Genomic DNA, 15,524 nt, shown 5'->3' with positions numbered 1-15,524 from the left:
GAGAATTACCAAATCAAGGACAGAGGGTACATCATTATAATGAAATGCAAATTTCTCATTAAAAGGCAAATCCTTCATCTTAAAAGGTTGAACAGGATGCAACTTCACTTGACTGGTGGGAATTTCCGATTAAGGCACTGAAAAAATATTCCAAATGAAGACAATTCTTTGGATCTGAACCACTTTCATTTCAATAAATTGGAACATTTGACTATATTGTAAGCCCATGTCCTACAAAAACTTACTCTGAGATAATTAAAAAATGTCAGCAAATGGGTTGTCATCCATTATAATTCCTCCTTAGTTTAATATATTTTCCCATCCGATCTGAAATATTTCATCAATATAGACGCTACAAGAAGTGATGCTATTTTCTGCATTGTTTTGCTTTTTTATGAATTTTCCTGACCTTATTTTTCTTATTTCTGTGGATTCACCCTTCTAGTCGTCTAGTCTTCTCACATTATTCACCATCTCTGGACAAGTGTGGCCTTAGCCACAGTCTGTTAGCTATGTATTACCTCTGAAGTACTCATCTCTAGCCTTTGTTGTAGGCAAACTACTCATAGTTTTACTCATTTGTGAGTATCTCCACCTTGATGTTTTCCAGGTACCTAAAACTCAGTATAAAGAGCTCAATTCCAGTTCCCCTAATTCACACAAATGTGGCCTTCAGCTTGGTGAGTGCCACTGTTATCTACCAGGCTCCTAAATCCTAACTATGGGGTAATCATCTACGTCTCCCATCTTTCCTTCATTTCTCACATTCGGTCACCAAGTTCTATCCATTGCACTTCTTAAATATCTCTTTATTAACTCATTTTCTCTGATCTCTATTGTCACTTGCTGAATTTAAGGATTCATTATCTCTCACCTGGTTGTCTATTGGAACCCACTCATCCATCACCCTGTCAGTATTATGATAAAATTCCTACACACTCATTTCAGACCATTCTTCATATTGCTACCAGAGGGAACTTCTAGTACATATCTCACTAGGTCACTTCTAGTTTTAAAGATTTTCAGTGGCAACTATTCCAGATTCCTTTGGGTATTACACAAGTCCTTTCTGATGTCTCCCACGAGTTCATCCTTATCTTCCGTTGTGGATGAGCTGTAACAAATATCATTGCTCAAACTGCTGTTGCAGGGAGTGGTGGGCCTCAATGCCCCTCCACACCAGAAGGAGTTCTTTATTATTCCAAATTGGGTAGCCCAGTGCTGAGTGTCATTTTATTCTTTAGAACCTCACTCAGTATTCCCCTGTAAACAACTCCAATGTGGTCCAGACAGCTGCCAGCACTGGGTCTGAGGGAGTATTGTTTTTGGTGTGTGTGTTATTATTGGTGTTTTTAACAGTGTGTTGACATAGCAATTATGCATTTGAAAAAGTCTCCCCTAAATACCTGCTTATGTAACGATTGCAGTGGCTTCAGATAGCCCTGATCTTTCAGTCAAAGCAGACACCCACTTACCAAGTTAATCGTCCTTCCACAAAGTACCTCCATGTAGATTGTTTTCTTCACAGAATCTCTGTGAAAAAGAGAGCCTCTCACCTTATTCATAAGGAAGGCGTGACATAGCCACCTCAAATTCTCTGACTACTTGCAAAATTACGGGGAATTAATCTGTGTTGCAGTAAGGGAGAGTGGCAGTGAGTGTTCTTAAGGACAATGGACCAGCCTTTTATATTTTTGTGCCTGTAAAATAGCTTTGTTTGTGGCGGGTGCTCTAAAAAACTAAAAAACTAGTTTTTCGTTGAGTGTGTTAAGTTGGAAGCAATATCTGTGTGCCCTTTTTGAATTTGCAGTTCTCCGTCTGTACTTTTTGCCTTCTTTTCACTTTAATATAATCAAATCATTTGAATGAAGATCTCTGCTATCCATGGGAAAGATGAAATACACTGGATTCATATTAACACTGTGCTAGACACAGTGTTCTTGGCATTCTTGAGCAAACATCGGTGATGCCTGTGATGTGTTACAGAATATCAGAGAGAACCTTTAATATCTATAGCAAGCATGAAACAAGTATGTTGAAGTCAAAGTTTGCTGCAAATTATTTTGATGAAATTATATTCCTCTGAACAATCCAGTAGGATGATCAGATAACAAGTCAGCAAACACAAAATGAATCTGTGAGAGTGTCGAATCACGTCATCTGGCTTTTGCAGGCTGCTGTCTTATATATGAAATTTAAAGACAGATGATAAGATAAGGAAGCTATTCATGATTTCACCAGGTGCTTTTAGTTACAGGAACTTTCACTGCAGGTGTGGGGGCGGCTCTGTATTGTGGAATCGGCAGATTTGGTTCTTACTTCCATCATAGTCTTGGCTACAGAAAATGCCACGAGACCACAAGCCCTCTTTCCACCATTGAACTTGTCACATCCAGAAGCCTTGTCTCCAAACTCCATGAAATAGGGCTGCGTGATATTAGAAGTGACACATCTAAGAGGGAAATTTATGTGTGGCTGGCAGAAGCAGCAATCATGTTTACATGGTGGAGGCAATTAAACTCCCAAAGGCTGGAATATGGGTTGGCCCACTTAAAATTGGCCTAATTTTGAATAGTAAATTTACAGGAATGACTACTTTCATTATAATGAGACTGTCTACCTTAATATTTTCCCCTTTTACATAAAAATCTAAGTAAATCAATTGTCAAAACCTTCTGGGATTATCCATCAAATATGCTTTTACATACTATAACTTACTGCCACCTAACTGTTAAAGTTACCATACGTTCCAAACAAAAACTGGGGAAATGTGATCAAATAAAAGATTTTAATCTGTGAATGTTATTAACTGAAAAATATCACATGAGTATAAAACTAAAAGCAAATGTATGTAAGTGTTCCATGAATTGTTCTCATTTAAATAATAAGACAACATGAAATTTTACCTGTCTGACTAAAGCTAAAGTCTGCAGTTACTATATATAACTTACCGTGCTTCCGGCTTATTTCCTGGCTTAACAGACTTAGCTTGGGTGGGTCACTTCTTTCCTACATCAAACAAGCATTTGTAGGTGGAATGCAAGCAAACTTTAATATTAGCCTTAAACAAAGATAACCAGATAGGCAATTTTTTTCCTCTCAAGAAATAAAGACAACAGTATTTTCTAAATCTTTAAAGATTTTTGGATAATCTTTTACAATAAGCTAAATTATCAAATAGAGACATGTATTTGCTTTTGAGCTAATTTTTCTTTCAGATATCTTACAGGTTTTATTAATTTTTAAAATTTTGCCCCCCAAAGACATTCAAATGCTCCTTTGTTAGATGTCCAAAAATAGATAGTTTAATACAAAGATTAGCCCATGCACTTGACTAAAATTTGTCACATCAACACAGAAGATGTTAACACACTTGCAAAGGTCAGCTGTTACACCCTGATTTCCTATGCTGAGAGAAGTAATATTTAACTTCCACATGGAGCTGCACGATAGGAGAGTACTTACTTTCTTGGCTTTATCGAAAGGCTTTCAATTATTTTAATATCTTTGAGGCCGAATATCTTGGTAGTAGTAAAGAACAATTGCATGGATCTCATTAGAATGTATATCACACACGATACTTTCAAAGCATGTCTGTCCTTTTGGGGATTAAAAAGAAAAGGTAATTTAGTGAAGATAAAATGGTCTTAAGCAAGCGTTGTATTCTTTATCTAGTATTTTACTTGACATAGCTCAATAATTATCCCTCACTGTGGCTTTGAGGTAATTGTCTCTCAAATAAAGGAAGGACAGAGATGGGAGAGGAAAGAGGAGGAAAACAGGGAGAAAGGGTCAGAAGGGAGGACAGAGAAAAAAAAAGAGCAAGAAAAAAGAGAGGCAGGAGGGGTAGGGGAGAAAGGAGATGGAGCAAGAAAGAAGTGGAGAAGATGCTCCTGTAAGACAATGAGATGTTAAGATCTTCTTCGTCTTTAGTAGGGATATAAGAGTGTGGCTTTTGTTTTATGCAAAGATTAAGATGCAGCTAACCTCACCCACACTGCAGATAAAGGCTGCACTATTGGTTTCACGTTCTTTCACAATATGTCCATTCCTCTACATTTTCTTGAAATATGCATCCCAAATTAGTTTCTTTTAGCTCAAAAAAGTACCACCTTCATTTTTTATCTTAGAACTTTAAAGTCTAGTTGGAGTGATAAAGCAGATACACAGATGGTAATGGTAAAAGGCAAGATGCATTATTATCAGAAGAGGTCATTTGGATGAAAACTTGATACAATCCTAGAAAACAAAGCAACATAGAAATTGGAAAAAATGGAGCTCATACATGGCAATACTGTCTCCAAACTGCATAAATTAATGGCATGTTTCCTAGAAGTTTTAATCAACTTCATAATCTAGACCTGTGATTACAATTATCTGGATAATTCAAGAAAGAAATAGGCCAGCTTTTGCTTAACATGATGCTTTATGCATAGCAAACACTCAAAAATATTTGTTCGATTGATCAAATAATTTAGCCCTTGAGCCAGGAAACTCTGCTTCACTGGCCCGGGTTCGGTTCCCAGCAGGGACCTACACTACTCCTACACTTCTTGGACCAGATAGAAGATAGAAGATTGGCAAAGATGTTAGCTCAGGGACAATCTTCCTCAGCCAAAAAAAAAAAAAAAATAAGTATATATACATATAATAATTTAGCCTTTGTTATCAGATTAAAGAAAAAATACCTGGGAAGGAAAGATACAAAGGCCAAAATTTAAAAGAACCTCATGAGGGCCAGTTCAGACCGCCAGTTCAATACAAGGAGAGCGATATTGAACTGCCAAAGTCCTCATGATCTTTCCTTTGAAAAGAAATCACCATTTAACCAAGTGCAAATTCACATCAGCTTGAGAGTTGTATGTGTTAGCACTTTACCCTACCCTTAGAAACCAGGAATCTGCTGTTACTCACCTGTAATACTATCGTTCATTATGTCACAATAGGCAAAACCACAGACCTTCATGAAGAAGAATGAACGGTCATAACTCAAGTTAATTTAGAAGCCACAGACAGATTACTTAGAACTTAAGCCTGGGAATAAGGGAGTACTGATTCTTGAACCTCCGTCCTCTTCCACTACCTGTCTAAGTGAAATTTGATTAGAAGTCGTACCTAATTTATCCTTTCCATTTCTAGCGACCCTTTATCCAATTCCCTTAACACACTTATTTTTATCATTTTTGATAGTGAGTTAATGGTTTTTAAAAAGATAATAGAAAATAGCCCAACTAACCAAGAAAGCGGAAATGACCTATAATCTTATACCAAGTAAGGGTTAAAGTTAAAATTTTGATAAATTTCCTTTGACTATTTATATGTGCATATTTATTTTTGCATGGCTGCGGTCATGCTGTCTGCATATAGTTTTGCAGATCTCAGCAGTTATCCTGATTTCTTAGCAATGTTGTCTGTGTGGTAATGCTCTATGCATCTCTAGTCTCTTGCCATCTTATTTATGTGCCTTTGTTTCAATAACAAAAGTATAATCTCTTCCAAGGAAGAGACTTTATCTTTCTTTTATTTATCCTTATCTTGCTTTCTACACATAGACTGACAATTTGCCTTCCCAGACACTCAACACAGATATTGTTTTAATTTGTTAGATTTATAGGAGTCATTAGAATGAGCAGATCACTTTCAGCAACTCCTTTCCTCTAGGAAGTAAGCTTTTCTCCAAAAATCCCTCAGCACTCCAGAAAAGGTGGTTCTTTGGATAAAAGTCCCAGGTGTGGGAAAATTTATTTTCAGAATAGTGTGCATTTCATAAGTACTGAAAAATCTTTTTTTGGTGCTCATACAATAATAAGGTACATCTTGGCCTAGACAAAGCTATGAGAAAAGTAAAAAAAAAGGGATCCCATTCCCCATCTCTAGTGCCCATCTCCATCCTGAAGATACACCTAAAGTTCATTTTTCACGTTGTGGCCAAAGAGAACTTTTGAATAAGCAAATCTCCATACTCAGTACCAGTGCCCATCTCTGCATCCCCCCGTCCCTGTCCCACCCCGCCCCCCCCATTATATATTCCAGTTGTTCTCAAAGTCCCAGGAACACAACATGCTTACTTTTCTTTCTAGGCCTTTGCTCATGCTGTTCCCTCTGCCTGGAAGACCATTCCTCCCTCTGTCCGCCAACCAAATCTCCCATCTTCACTTGGGTAATTGTTGCTTATGCTTCAGGTCTCAGCTAAGATGCTACCTTCTTTGGAAAGCCTTCTTAGTCCCTGCTAGGCTAAGTGACTCCTTCTTAGTGCTCCCTTAACATCCTATGTTAACTGGTTCTATAGCATTTGTACTTCTTTAAAAAAATACCTGCCTGCTTACTTATCTTCCCCTATCTCCCACTCCACTCCAGAGCCATAGGCTTTGAAGATAAGAACTAGCTATTCACCACTCTATCCTCAATCGCTGGCTGACACAGAGACACAGAGCACGTGCTCACTGATTATTTCTTGAATGAATGAATGACTTTGCCCTTCTTGCCTGCTTCCGCCTTTGTATCATGTCCTTGGGCACCCCACGAATCCACCACACCAGTGCCCCGTGTAGGGACCTGCAGTGGCCACACTTTTGATCTGCCCTAACTTTTCCATTTCTGGGAGGAGGTTTTGAACTCTACTCCGAGGTCTGCCTCTCTCTGATCTACTTTTCCACTCAGAGGTGCTAATGGCCCTGATGTCACACTCTTTTTATAGCATGTGGTTGTAAATTAGTGTCTTTTTGGGCAAGACTTTCTGAGCCCAAAGGAAAGGCTATACTGGTGGGCCTTTCAGTCCCTCTCCTGAAGGGGGCACTGTTCCTAGGGCCTTTCTGCATTCCTCAAATGCTCCGTAAGTGATGACCAGCTGCTTTTAGAGCTAAATCTTGCCTGTCAGTGGTCATCATGATTCCTTTGAGAAACACTCACTTAAAATACTAATATTGCCTTTTATGGAACTATTTGGGGTACCATCACTACTGTTAGCTACAGAGAAACAAAAAGGTCGTTGTTATATGCCTCACATTTAATATAGATGTTAACTCTACTTCCACACATTATTTATAAATTTGTGCAAAGATTTTGTATAAGTAAAGGGAGAAATTACAAGGCTTCATTCTATTATGTGATAAATAAACTGACACAGTGGAAGGATACTCTTAAAATAGAGATCTGAAGGTAAAATGAATTTTACTGTCTAAGAAATAAATTGATTCATCCAAGCTACAAAGAGATGATTTACATTTAGGTAAAATGGGGCAAATTCTTGATGCTTTTCCATTTGAGAAGAATTCTCTGAATTCTCTTTGGAAATTACTTGAAGAAACAGGAGAAAAAACTACTAGGTCCAGATTTAAAGAAGATAAAAAGCTTCTTGTTTCTATGGAAATGAGCCTGGGTCATCTTGTGTTTCTCCTTCCTTCTTATTTCTTTTTTTTTTCCTTAGGGCAGATTTCTCTAGCCTACTTTGTAGCGTCTAATGACTTCACCACAGATGAATCATTAAATACAGAGCTAATAAAGCCTGTAGAGATAATATAAGCCAAATCCTTTGCTTTGGAGATGAGGGAGTTGGCATCCAGAGAGGTCAGGCAGCATGTCCTCTGTCACCCTGCTGGACGGTAGCAGAACTGGAGCCTCCAACCATGTGTCTGGACCTTGGCTGTGCCCTGTGTTCTTTTCATCACACTACAGACATGTGCTGAGAAATGTGGAATAATTTTAGATGGCTAAATGAATAAACAGTATCGTTTCAAATATTTAATTTATGGCTTATATTTAATAAGAATAATATCCAACACTTTCTGAGCACTGTTCGACGTGTTTTATGTGTATTAACACAGATGATCCTCATAATGCTTTATGATTCTTAACTTAACCAATAATAAAACTGACATCCTGGGCCGGCCTGGTGGCACAGCAGTTAAGGTCACAGCTTCCGCTTTGGTGGCCCCCCGGGTTTTGCTGGTTTGGGTCCCAGGTGCAGACCTATGCACTACTTGTCAAGCCATGCTGTGGCAGGCATCCCACATATAAAGTAGAGGAAGATGGGCATGAATGTTAGCTCAGGACCAGTCATCCTCAGCAAAAAAAGGAGGATTGATGGTAGATGCTAGCTCAGGGCTAATCTTCTTTAAAAAAACCAAAAACTGACATCCAGAGGGCTTAAGAGACTTGCACAGCTTGTCAGTGTCGACGCTGGGACTCTATGCTAGACAGTTGAACTCTTGAGTCTGTGTGCATAACTGCTACATTGTGCTTCCTTTCGTTCAAGTATATTCATATATTATTCAGTCGTATGTGCAATGGTGTTAAGAACGTAAGCATTGGAGTCAGAAACAGGAGTCAAGTGATCGGCTGTGCTGCTTGGTAGCTGTATAACGTTATTCAGATTACCTCCTCTCGCTTGACCTCTATGTCCTCATTGGTGACTTGAGGCAACTCAGTATCACTCTTCCTCACAAAGTTACTGGAAAAGTTGCTTAGAAATAGTGCAAATAAGATGCTTAAGTCTTGAACCTGAGTCTGCCACATGTGTTAAAAATTTCCAACCGAGTCTCAGTTAATTGATATGCCAGAGTGCTTTATTTAAAGTTATTTTATATTCTGGTTGGCTAAAGCTCTTATTTAATTTCAACAACACAGAAATATTTTTTAACCTTCCTCTTTGAAAAAAATCAAAAATGTACCACTGCACTCTCCTAGCTCAGTAATATGACATAAGAAATTTAATTTATTCTTTATGAGGACATTTTTAATGCTTTAAAGCCTTCATTTTAAAAATTACTTTTGACAGGCCAGTCCCATGGCCAAGTGGTTAAAGTTCCGCACACTCTGCTTTCGTGGCCTGGGTTCTCAGGTTTGGATCCCCGGCATGGACCTACATCATTCACCAACCAGGCTGTGCCGGCATCCCACATACAGAATAGAAGAAGATTAGCACAGATATTAGTCAGGTCTAATTTTCCTCAAGCAAAAAAAAAGAAGATTGGCAATAGATGTTAGAACAGGGCAAATCTTCCCCAGCAACAAAAAAGGAAAAAATACTTTTGACTCTTTTTTTTAACTAAATATCTTGTAGGAACTTGTTTTCTCATTATTTGCTTGTTTCTACTAAACATGAAGCTCAGGAGAGGAAATTCAAGATAGCTGATGAATTCGTTTAATCCTAGTTTGTGTATATACTTGATACTGAGGATAAAATAAAGAGACAGAAGTTAAGAAATAAATATGAGGAAAAATCTTGTTTAAACAAACAACAACCCCTAACATTCTTTTCAAAATGTCACTACCTACCATACATAGGAAGATTTTCTTTTCAGCAATAAAAGACGATTGATCATCTCAAAGTTCCCAATATTCTTGCAGTGTCTTCCTCATCAAAAATCCATGAAATCTGAATTACAATTGTCTTGGACAAGAGCTGTGCTGCCAAATGATCTTGCAGTTGCAGAAAGTATCTTAATGTCAATCTAGTGCATATATTGAGCAGATAGATACTTACTCCCCTATAATTTCAAAGCATCATCAAGCAATTGTTTTCTCTGCACAATCATTTATGACATTAATGTCTCTTTCCTCTCCTATCTCCTTAAGAATTTGTTCTTTGATCTTATCTCTGAGAATTTAATTTCCTTTTCCACTGTAGAGGTGTGGATTTTGTGGGAGTAATTTTAAAAGCTAAAAAGGAGTAACTGTAAACTAAATAAGACCTAAAGAACTCAAGATATTTTTTTGTGGCGTTACTTTTCCTGGAGAGATAATGTGATGAGACGCTTCATGGCCGTGAGCTAGCACTGTGACCTGTAATTCCATTGACTCACCTTCGAACACTGTACCTACCAGGGACTGCCTTGGCTGAAATTTTTTTGTGCTGCATTGAGAACCCGAAATACAGCAGAAACTTCCTACCTGAGCTCTTTTCTTTAGAGTCATCCCTACTCTGTAAATCACGTTCTACAATGCAAGGAGAGTGAGCACTCCAAAAAGTAAATCATGCCACTCCTCTGCTTAAAACTCACCAGTAGTTCCTATTGCAAGACAATCAAGTCCAACTCCTCATATAAGGCTTTTATTATCCCTAAAGAAGAGGCCCTGCTTGTCTGTAGCCTCACATCTCATCACTTCCTTAGCATCTTGTGCTATTCTTGCCTCCAGGCCATGATGCTTACAGATCCTTTTTCCAGGTACTTGCCAAGTCTCTCTGTTGGTTGACTAACTTACACACATTTGGTGTGCAGTGAAAATAAAAGAGGAAACATATTTTGCGGAAAGGTTACACTGGACAAAGCAGACTGAAAGAAAGGATAAAGTTTTTTTTTCTGTACCGGCCTCTGATTTCTATATCTGCCTCTCTTCATCTGAGTTCCTACTGTCCTCAGACAATTTGAACTGTCTCTTACTTTTCCCATTCTTAGTGAAGTAGTTTCTAAAAGTAACCATGATTAGTTATATATATTTCACGGGGAATTCACTGAGTTAAATATTATGGAGTGTTTATTATATACTAGGCTTTGTTCTAGGCACAGGGAAATTACAAGTGAGCAAGACAGGAATCGTGCCAGTTCTCAATGAGCACACGTTCTAGTGGAGGAGACAGAAAAGGAGCAATTGAATGGTTAAATAAGATCATTTCAGGTAGAAATGGTTAGTGGGAAAAATACCAAGTAAGACTATGTGATAGGATGATTGCTGAGAAGGAGGTGTTTAGTTTAGATGGTGTGGTTTAAGGGGTTTCTTTGAAACTAAGACTTCAATGAGGAAGTAGTTCTGGCCGTAGAAGGATAGAGGAAACATTCCAGGCACAGATGATGGCAGGTGCAAGGCCACAAAGTAGAAATTAACTTGGTGTCTTCCAGGAGTAGCAAGAAAGGCCAGAAAAGCTGGAGCAGAGCTCAGGAAGAGAAGAGTGGTTAATATACGAGGTCAGAGGTCTCAGCCCAGCAATGGACCATTCAAGGCTTTGCAGGTCTGGTAAGGGATTCTTGTTTTATTCCTAGTGCAAGTGGAAGCCGGTAGAAGGTTTTAGATTCAGAAATGATGTGGTTTCATTTAGAATGTACGAGTACGCTCTGGCTTCAGTGTGGAGAATAGATTGAGGAGGAGCAGAAGTGGACACAAAAATATGAGTTAGGGACCTAAATTCATCCCATGTTAATGATGTCAGTTCAATTCAGTGAAACACTGAAACAGGATGGCATTGAAAGCGATGTGTTATCATCTTGTCATATCTTTATTTTAAGATTTAACTTCATTGGGACATAAAGGCGATTTCTGCACTTAACGGAATTTTAGAATTTGTGTAGGAGGTTTTATGAGGAAAGGAAGAAGTTGGATCTACGTATGTGTTAAATGTTAAGCAATTGGTTGAGTGGAGAGGAAAATGTTGAAAAAGAGGATCTGCAGGTGAAATAAGTTTTAATGATAAAGAACATTTAGTGGGGAGCAGGAACCAAAGTGGCTTTGCTGAAATCACCCCCGTAAGATTCTAGAAATTGCTAGATTTGGAATCAGAAGAACTGGGTTGAAACCGTGGGTTCCTAACTTTAACTAACAGATTTGCCCTCTCTGAGCCTCTGTGTTTGCTCATCTAGTAAACAAAACAGTTCTACCTGGTGATTGGTAAGATTTTGTCCAGATGGAAAAATAATCAATTTATGGCTCTATTAGTTATAATGGTATAATTTCTGACATTCAGATCTCCTCGGAGTAACTTTATAGATGATATTTTCCTAGAATAATAGAGCTGAAAATTTTCTTCCGTATCATTTACTCATGTTTACTCATATACTCATATCTACTCATTTGCGAGGTGAGAAAGCTGAGACCTAGAAGGGGAAATGAACCAGCCAAGGGTTTTTTATCCAATTAGTGTGAGATGCGCACTGCAACCCAAATCGAATGATTCCTGATTAAGTGTCTCTCCATTAATTCCACTTGACCTTACAAGTCCAGAAAAGTTCCTCCCAGAGGGTGATTATAATATGTTATATTCTTTCTTTGTTTCTTCTACGTAGAAGTACCTATAAATTGGTTAGCTTGGAAAACTAATGAACTCTTCTACCATTCCTTACAAGACAGTAGAATTTTTTCCTTACAAATAACGTATAAAAGTGTATTTCTCAGGACCATACTGAGTAGGGTGATTGGGCCAATGGCTTGGACAAGACGCAGACCTTTCAAGAGTGCTTGAGTCAAGGACATCCACAGACCTTGTTTATTGTTCTGGTGCATGGAATAGAGTAGATTAAGAGACAGAAATTCATTCGTTCTATTTGCTACATTGATTTAAATGTAATAGGATGAAAGAATATCTTTTATGAAGTAATTTTTATAAAAAATGGAAATTAGACAACTTCAAAAGGGAAGTGAACAGCTAGCCAAACCCAATGAAGAGCAGTTATTTAAAAATCTAAATTTTGCCTTCTTTAAAATTTTGACTTTTGTCCAGACACTTTATCAGCACCCTCTTTGATCCACTATAATCTCCAAATGAGGCCTGAGGGATGCATAAATCTTTATTCTGCTGTTAAAGATCCCTGAGAAATCTTTTTGATGACTGAAATGAGTAAAGACAGATGGAACTACACATTCTAAAGTGAATAAATAAAACTTTTAAAATACTTTCTCTTTCAAATAATCAGAAGCACGAGTCAACATCACAGACAGGATTTCAAAGAAGTAGAAACAAAGGTGGAGTTAAATATTAGACCAAGCTTAAAACAAAAATAAACAAGCCTAATTGAGGAGCAATGTGACCTGCACGGGAAGAGTGGAAACCATATCCCACAATCTCTCAGTGCCAGACAGGATTCCCACTCCTTCCTTGAAGCTTTCCTCTATTTTCACTTGCAGCTCCTCAAAGGACTGCATGGGGTTTAATCATGAGAGAGCCTTGGGAGCCTATGGCTGGAATTTCACTTTGATTTTTATAAGGAAACTTACAGAGATGCCTTGAAAGTCAGAGATACACCAAACAAAGGAAACAATAACCCTCAAATCAAATACATACAGAAATACATTGTTCTTTTAGTGTTGGTCAGGTTGAGTTAGAGAAAGATTGTTTTTATCTAACTTGTAGGGGGAAAATGAGTATGTGGAACGACCACGAAATTTCCTTCTCTCAATTCTTGATGATCTACTAACAGCGTTTGTATTGTCTGTAAATTTCTCAGACTTTTTGTGTTTGCTACATAGTCTCAAGTATTAAAGTTGCTTTGGTGCATATTCAAAATATGATTACAAACAAGTACCTCAGATATAGATGTCTGGACTAAACAGGTTCACAATAATTGTTATATATGTCTACTTGAGGATACAGTGGCCTCACAGTTTGGTGAAAACAACCATGGTTATCACGCTATTGGGTTTGTTGCCATTCCACACTGCCCTTCTAGAAAGAATAATTTCCTGCACTGACTCTACTCTTTGATATCCTCATGAGATAAAATTCTTGCCTGATCTGGCAAACACTTGATCTATTTATGGCATAAATTTACCATTGTACCTGGTCTCGCCCAGTACCTGCCACACGTTTTCAATGTTATACTCTATCTTGCAATAGAGTTGCTCTTGGGCTCAATATTCCATCTGACAGACATTGCCATTGAAGTAAATAACCCTTGTGGCAAAAAGAAAGTATCCAAATTGATTACAATATGGAGATGGCTGTCAGGGATTTCTGTCTGAGTGTTAAGTTACGCTGGTTGAGATTACTGCTCTGAACCTGTTTAAGCAACTCACTGTCTATATGGGCTTTAAAGAGGCGTGATTGCTTCTCTTATAAATATCCTACTCTTGTCATCTTGTCTACTCTACCTCATGTGAAATTCTGAAATTGAGATGACTTGTAACAACCCCAGCTGAAATCTTATTGGTCTCATTTGGGGGGTTGTCCGTTGTCTTCTGATAGGAAAAGGTCAACCTATGACTGAGGCAGGTGATTGGAGGGAAGGTTATAATGAGTAAACAGGTGCTATACCATATTTAGAAAACATTTCAACACTATTAAATTAATTGTAAAAAACAGTATTTTCTTCTACTTAGTCTGCAATACACAGTTGTACCCCCAGAATATAAAGAATGAGTATGGATGTGTGTAATGTTTGTGTGTGTTTGTGTGTGTGTTGGTGTAGGTATGTGTGTTAGTCCTAGAAAGTTTAGCATATATTTATTAAATGAATTATTATTTTAATTTTTGAAATGTTGTTAACTCATGCCATGCTTCACTTTTGGCTGAAACTGAATCATAAAACTTGATCCTGCATAAAGGAGTTATCATAGATTGTTACAGAAGGAAATAGTGGGAATGAGGATATGGATGAGATCAAAATAACATTTATGTACATTTTCCTATGCATGTGGCGAGTCTTGTATAGCTTCATAACACTCTTTGCATCTGTTCTAATCCTGATCATCTTGCATGGTATCCCATGTAGCTCCAAAAGGTTGACTATAAAATCCTAACATGCCATTCCACCCACATCAGTTCCACAATTGCTAGAGCATACCTCTGCCTTCTTTGTGCCCATTCACTTAGAGTAAGAATCTGTTCTCTGGAATGTGCGTCCCTCTGGTAACTTAAGTTTCCCCTTTTTCTGTTTTCAAGGATGGGAGGAACAGTTTTATTGGACACCAACTGGGCGGGGTAGTGGAAGTGCCAAACAGCAAGGACCAGCGGGTCAAGTCAGCCAGAGCCATTCAAATCACCTACTACCTCCAGACGTACGGCTCTGCCACCCAGGACCTCATAGGGGAGAAGTGGGAGAATGAGTTCTGTAAGCTTATGAAGAAGCTCCAGGAGGAGCACCAGGACCTCCAGCTCTACTCTTTAGCATCCTTTAGCCTCTGGAGAGACTTTCATAAGACCAGCATCCTGGCCAGGAGCAAGGTCCTGGTGAGCCTCGTGCTGATCCTGACCACAGCCACCCTCTCCAGCTCCATGAAGGACTGTTTGCGCAGCAAGCCCTTCCTAGGCCTCCTGGGGGTGCTCACAGTGTGCATCTCCATTGTCACTGCAGCAGGGATCTTCTTCATCACTGATGGGAAGTACAACTCCACCCTGCTGGGAATCCCGTTCTTCGCCATGGGTAACTATCCATCCTTGTGGTAATCGGATTCTTACCGGTTTGGGGCAAGGTAGTACATTTCTTGAATTCTCAGGTGGAAATCTGTTTTAATTTTGCATTGGTGTGTCTGTGTGATTATGTAAAATTTTACTTGGAGTGGTGGCTGTTTCACCTTATTGGGCCTTTCAGGAAATTATACACTGACCAAGCCATCATCCCATTTCTGTCAGGGATTTTAATGATGTCAAATATTTTAAAATTTAAATTTAAATTTTAAACACCATATTGGGAATTCTCTACTCAGCTTCAAAAATTATAAGCTGGGCATTATCAGATACAGAGTTACAGAGATCCAAAACCTACTTCAAACAAAATTTTGTCATTCATATTCATGAGCATCCTCAAGTTGATGGTGGTAAAGCGTGAATATCATGGGATGAAAATTCTGAGAACCACTGATATGTTCTAATCCCAAGA

At 38.4% G+C, this 15,524-nt stretch overlaps 1 protein-coding gene across 5 annotated transcripts in view; it reads left to right on the top strand.

Annotated features, from left to right (window-relative positions):
• PTCHD4 (patched domain containing 4) overlaps positions 1-15,524 on the top strand; it is a 184,890-nt gene that overhangs the window by 34,960 nt on the left and 134,406 nt on the right. For all 5 annotated transcript variants that reach the window (XM_070586197.1, XM_070586196.1, XM_070586198.1 and 2 more), the window contains one exon: positions 14,588-15,068. In XM_070586197.1, the coding sequence (XP_070442298.1) occupies positions 14,588-15,068 (481 nt within the window). The remainder of the gene's footprint in view (positions 1-14,587; positions 15,069-15,524) is intronic.

Source organism: Equus przewalskii, chromosome 19 (genome assembly GCF_037783145.1).
Source record: "Equus przewalskii isolate Varuska chromosome 19, EquPr2, whole genome shotgun sequence".
Taxonomy (NCBI): Eukaryota; Metazoa; Chordata; class Mammalia; order Perissodactyla; family Equidae; genus Equus; species Equus przewalskii.
The sequence above is the reverse complement of the archived record's forward strand: the minus strand, read 5'-3'. Positions and strand labels throughout refer to the sequence as shown.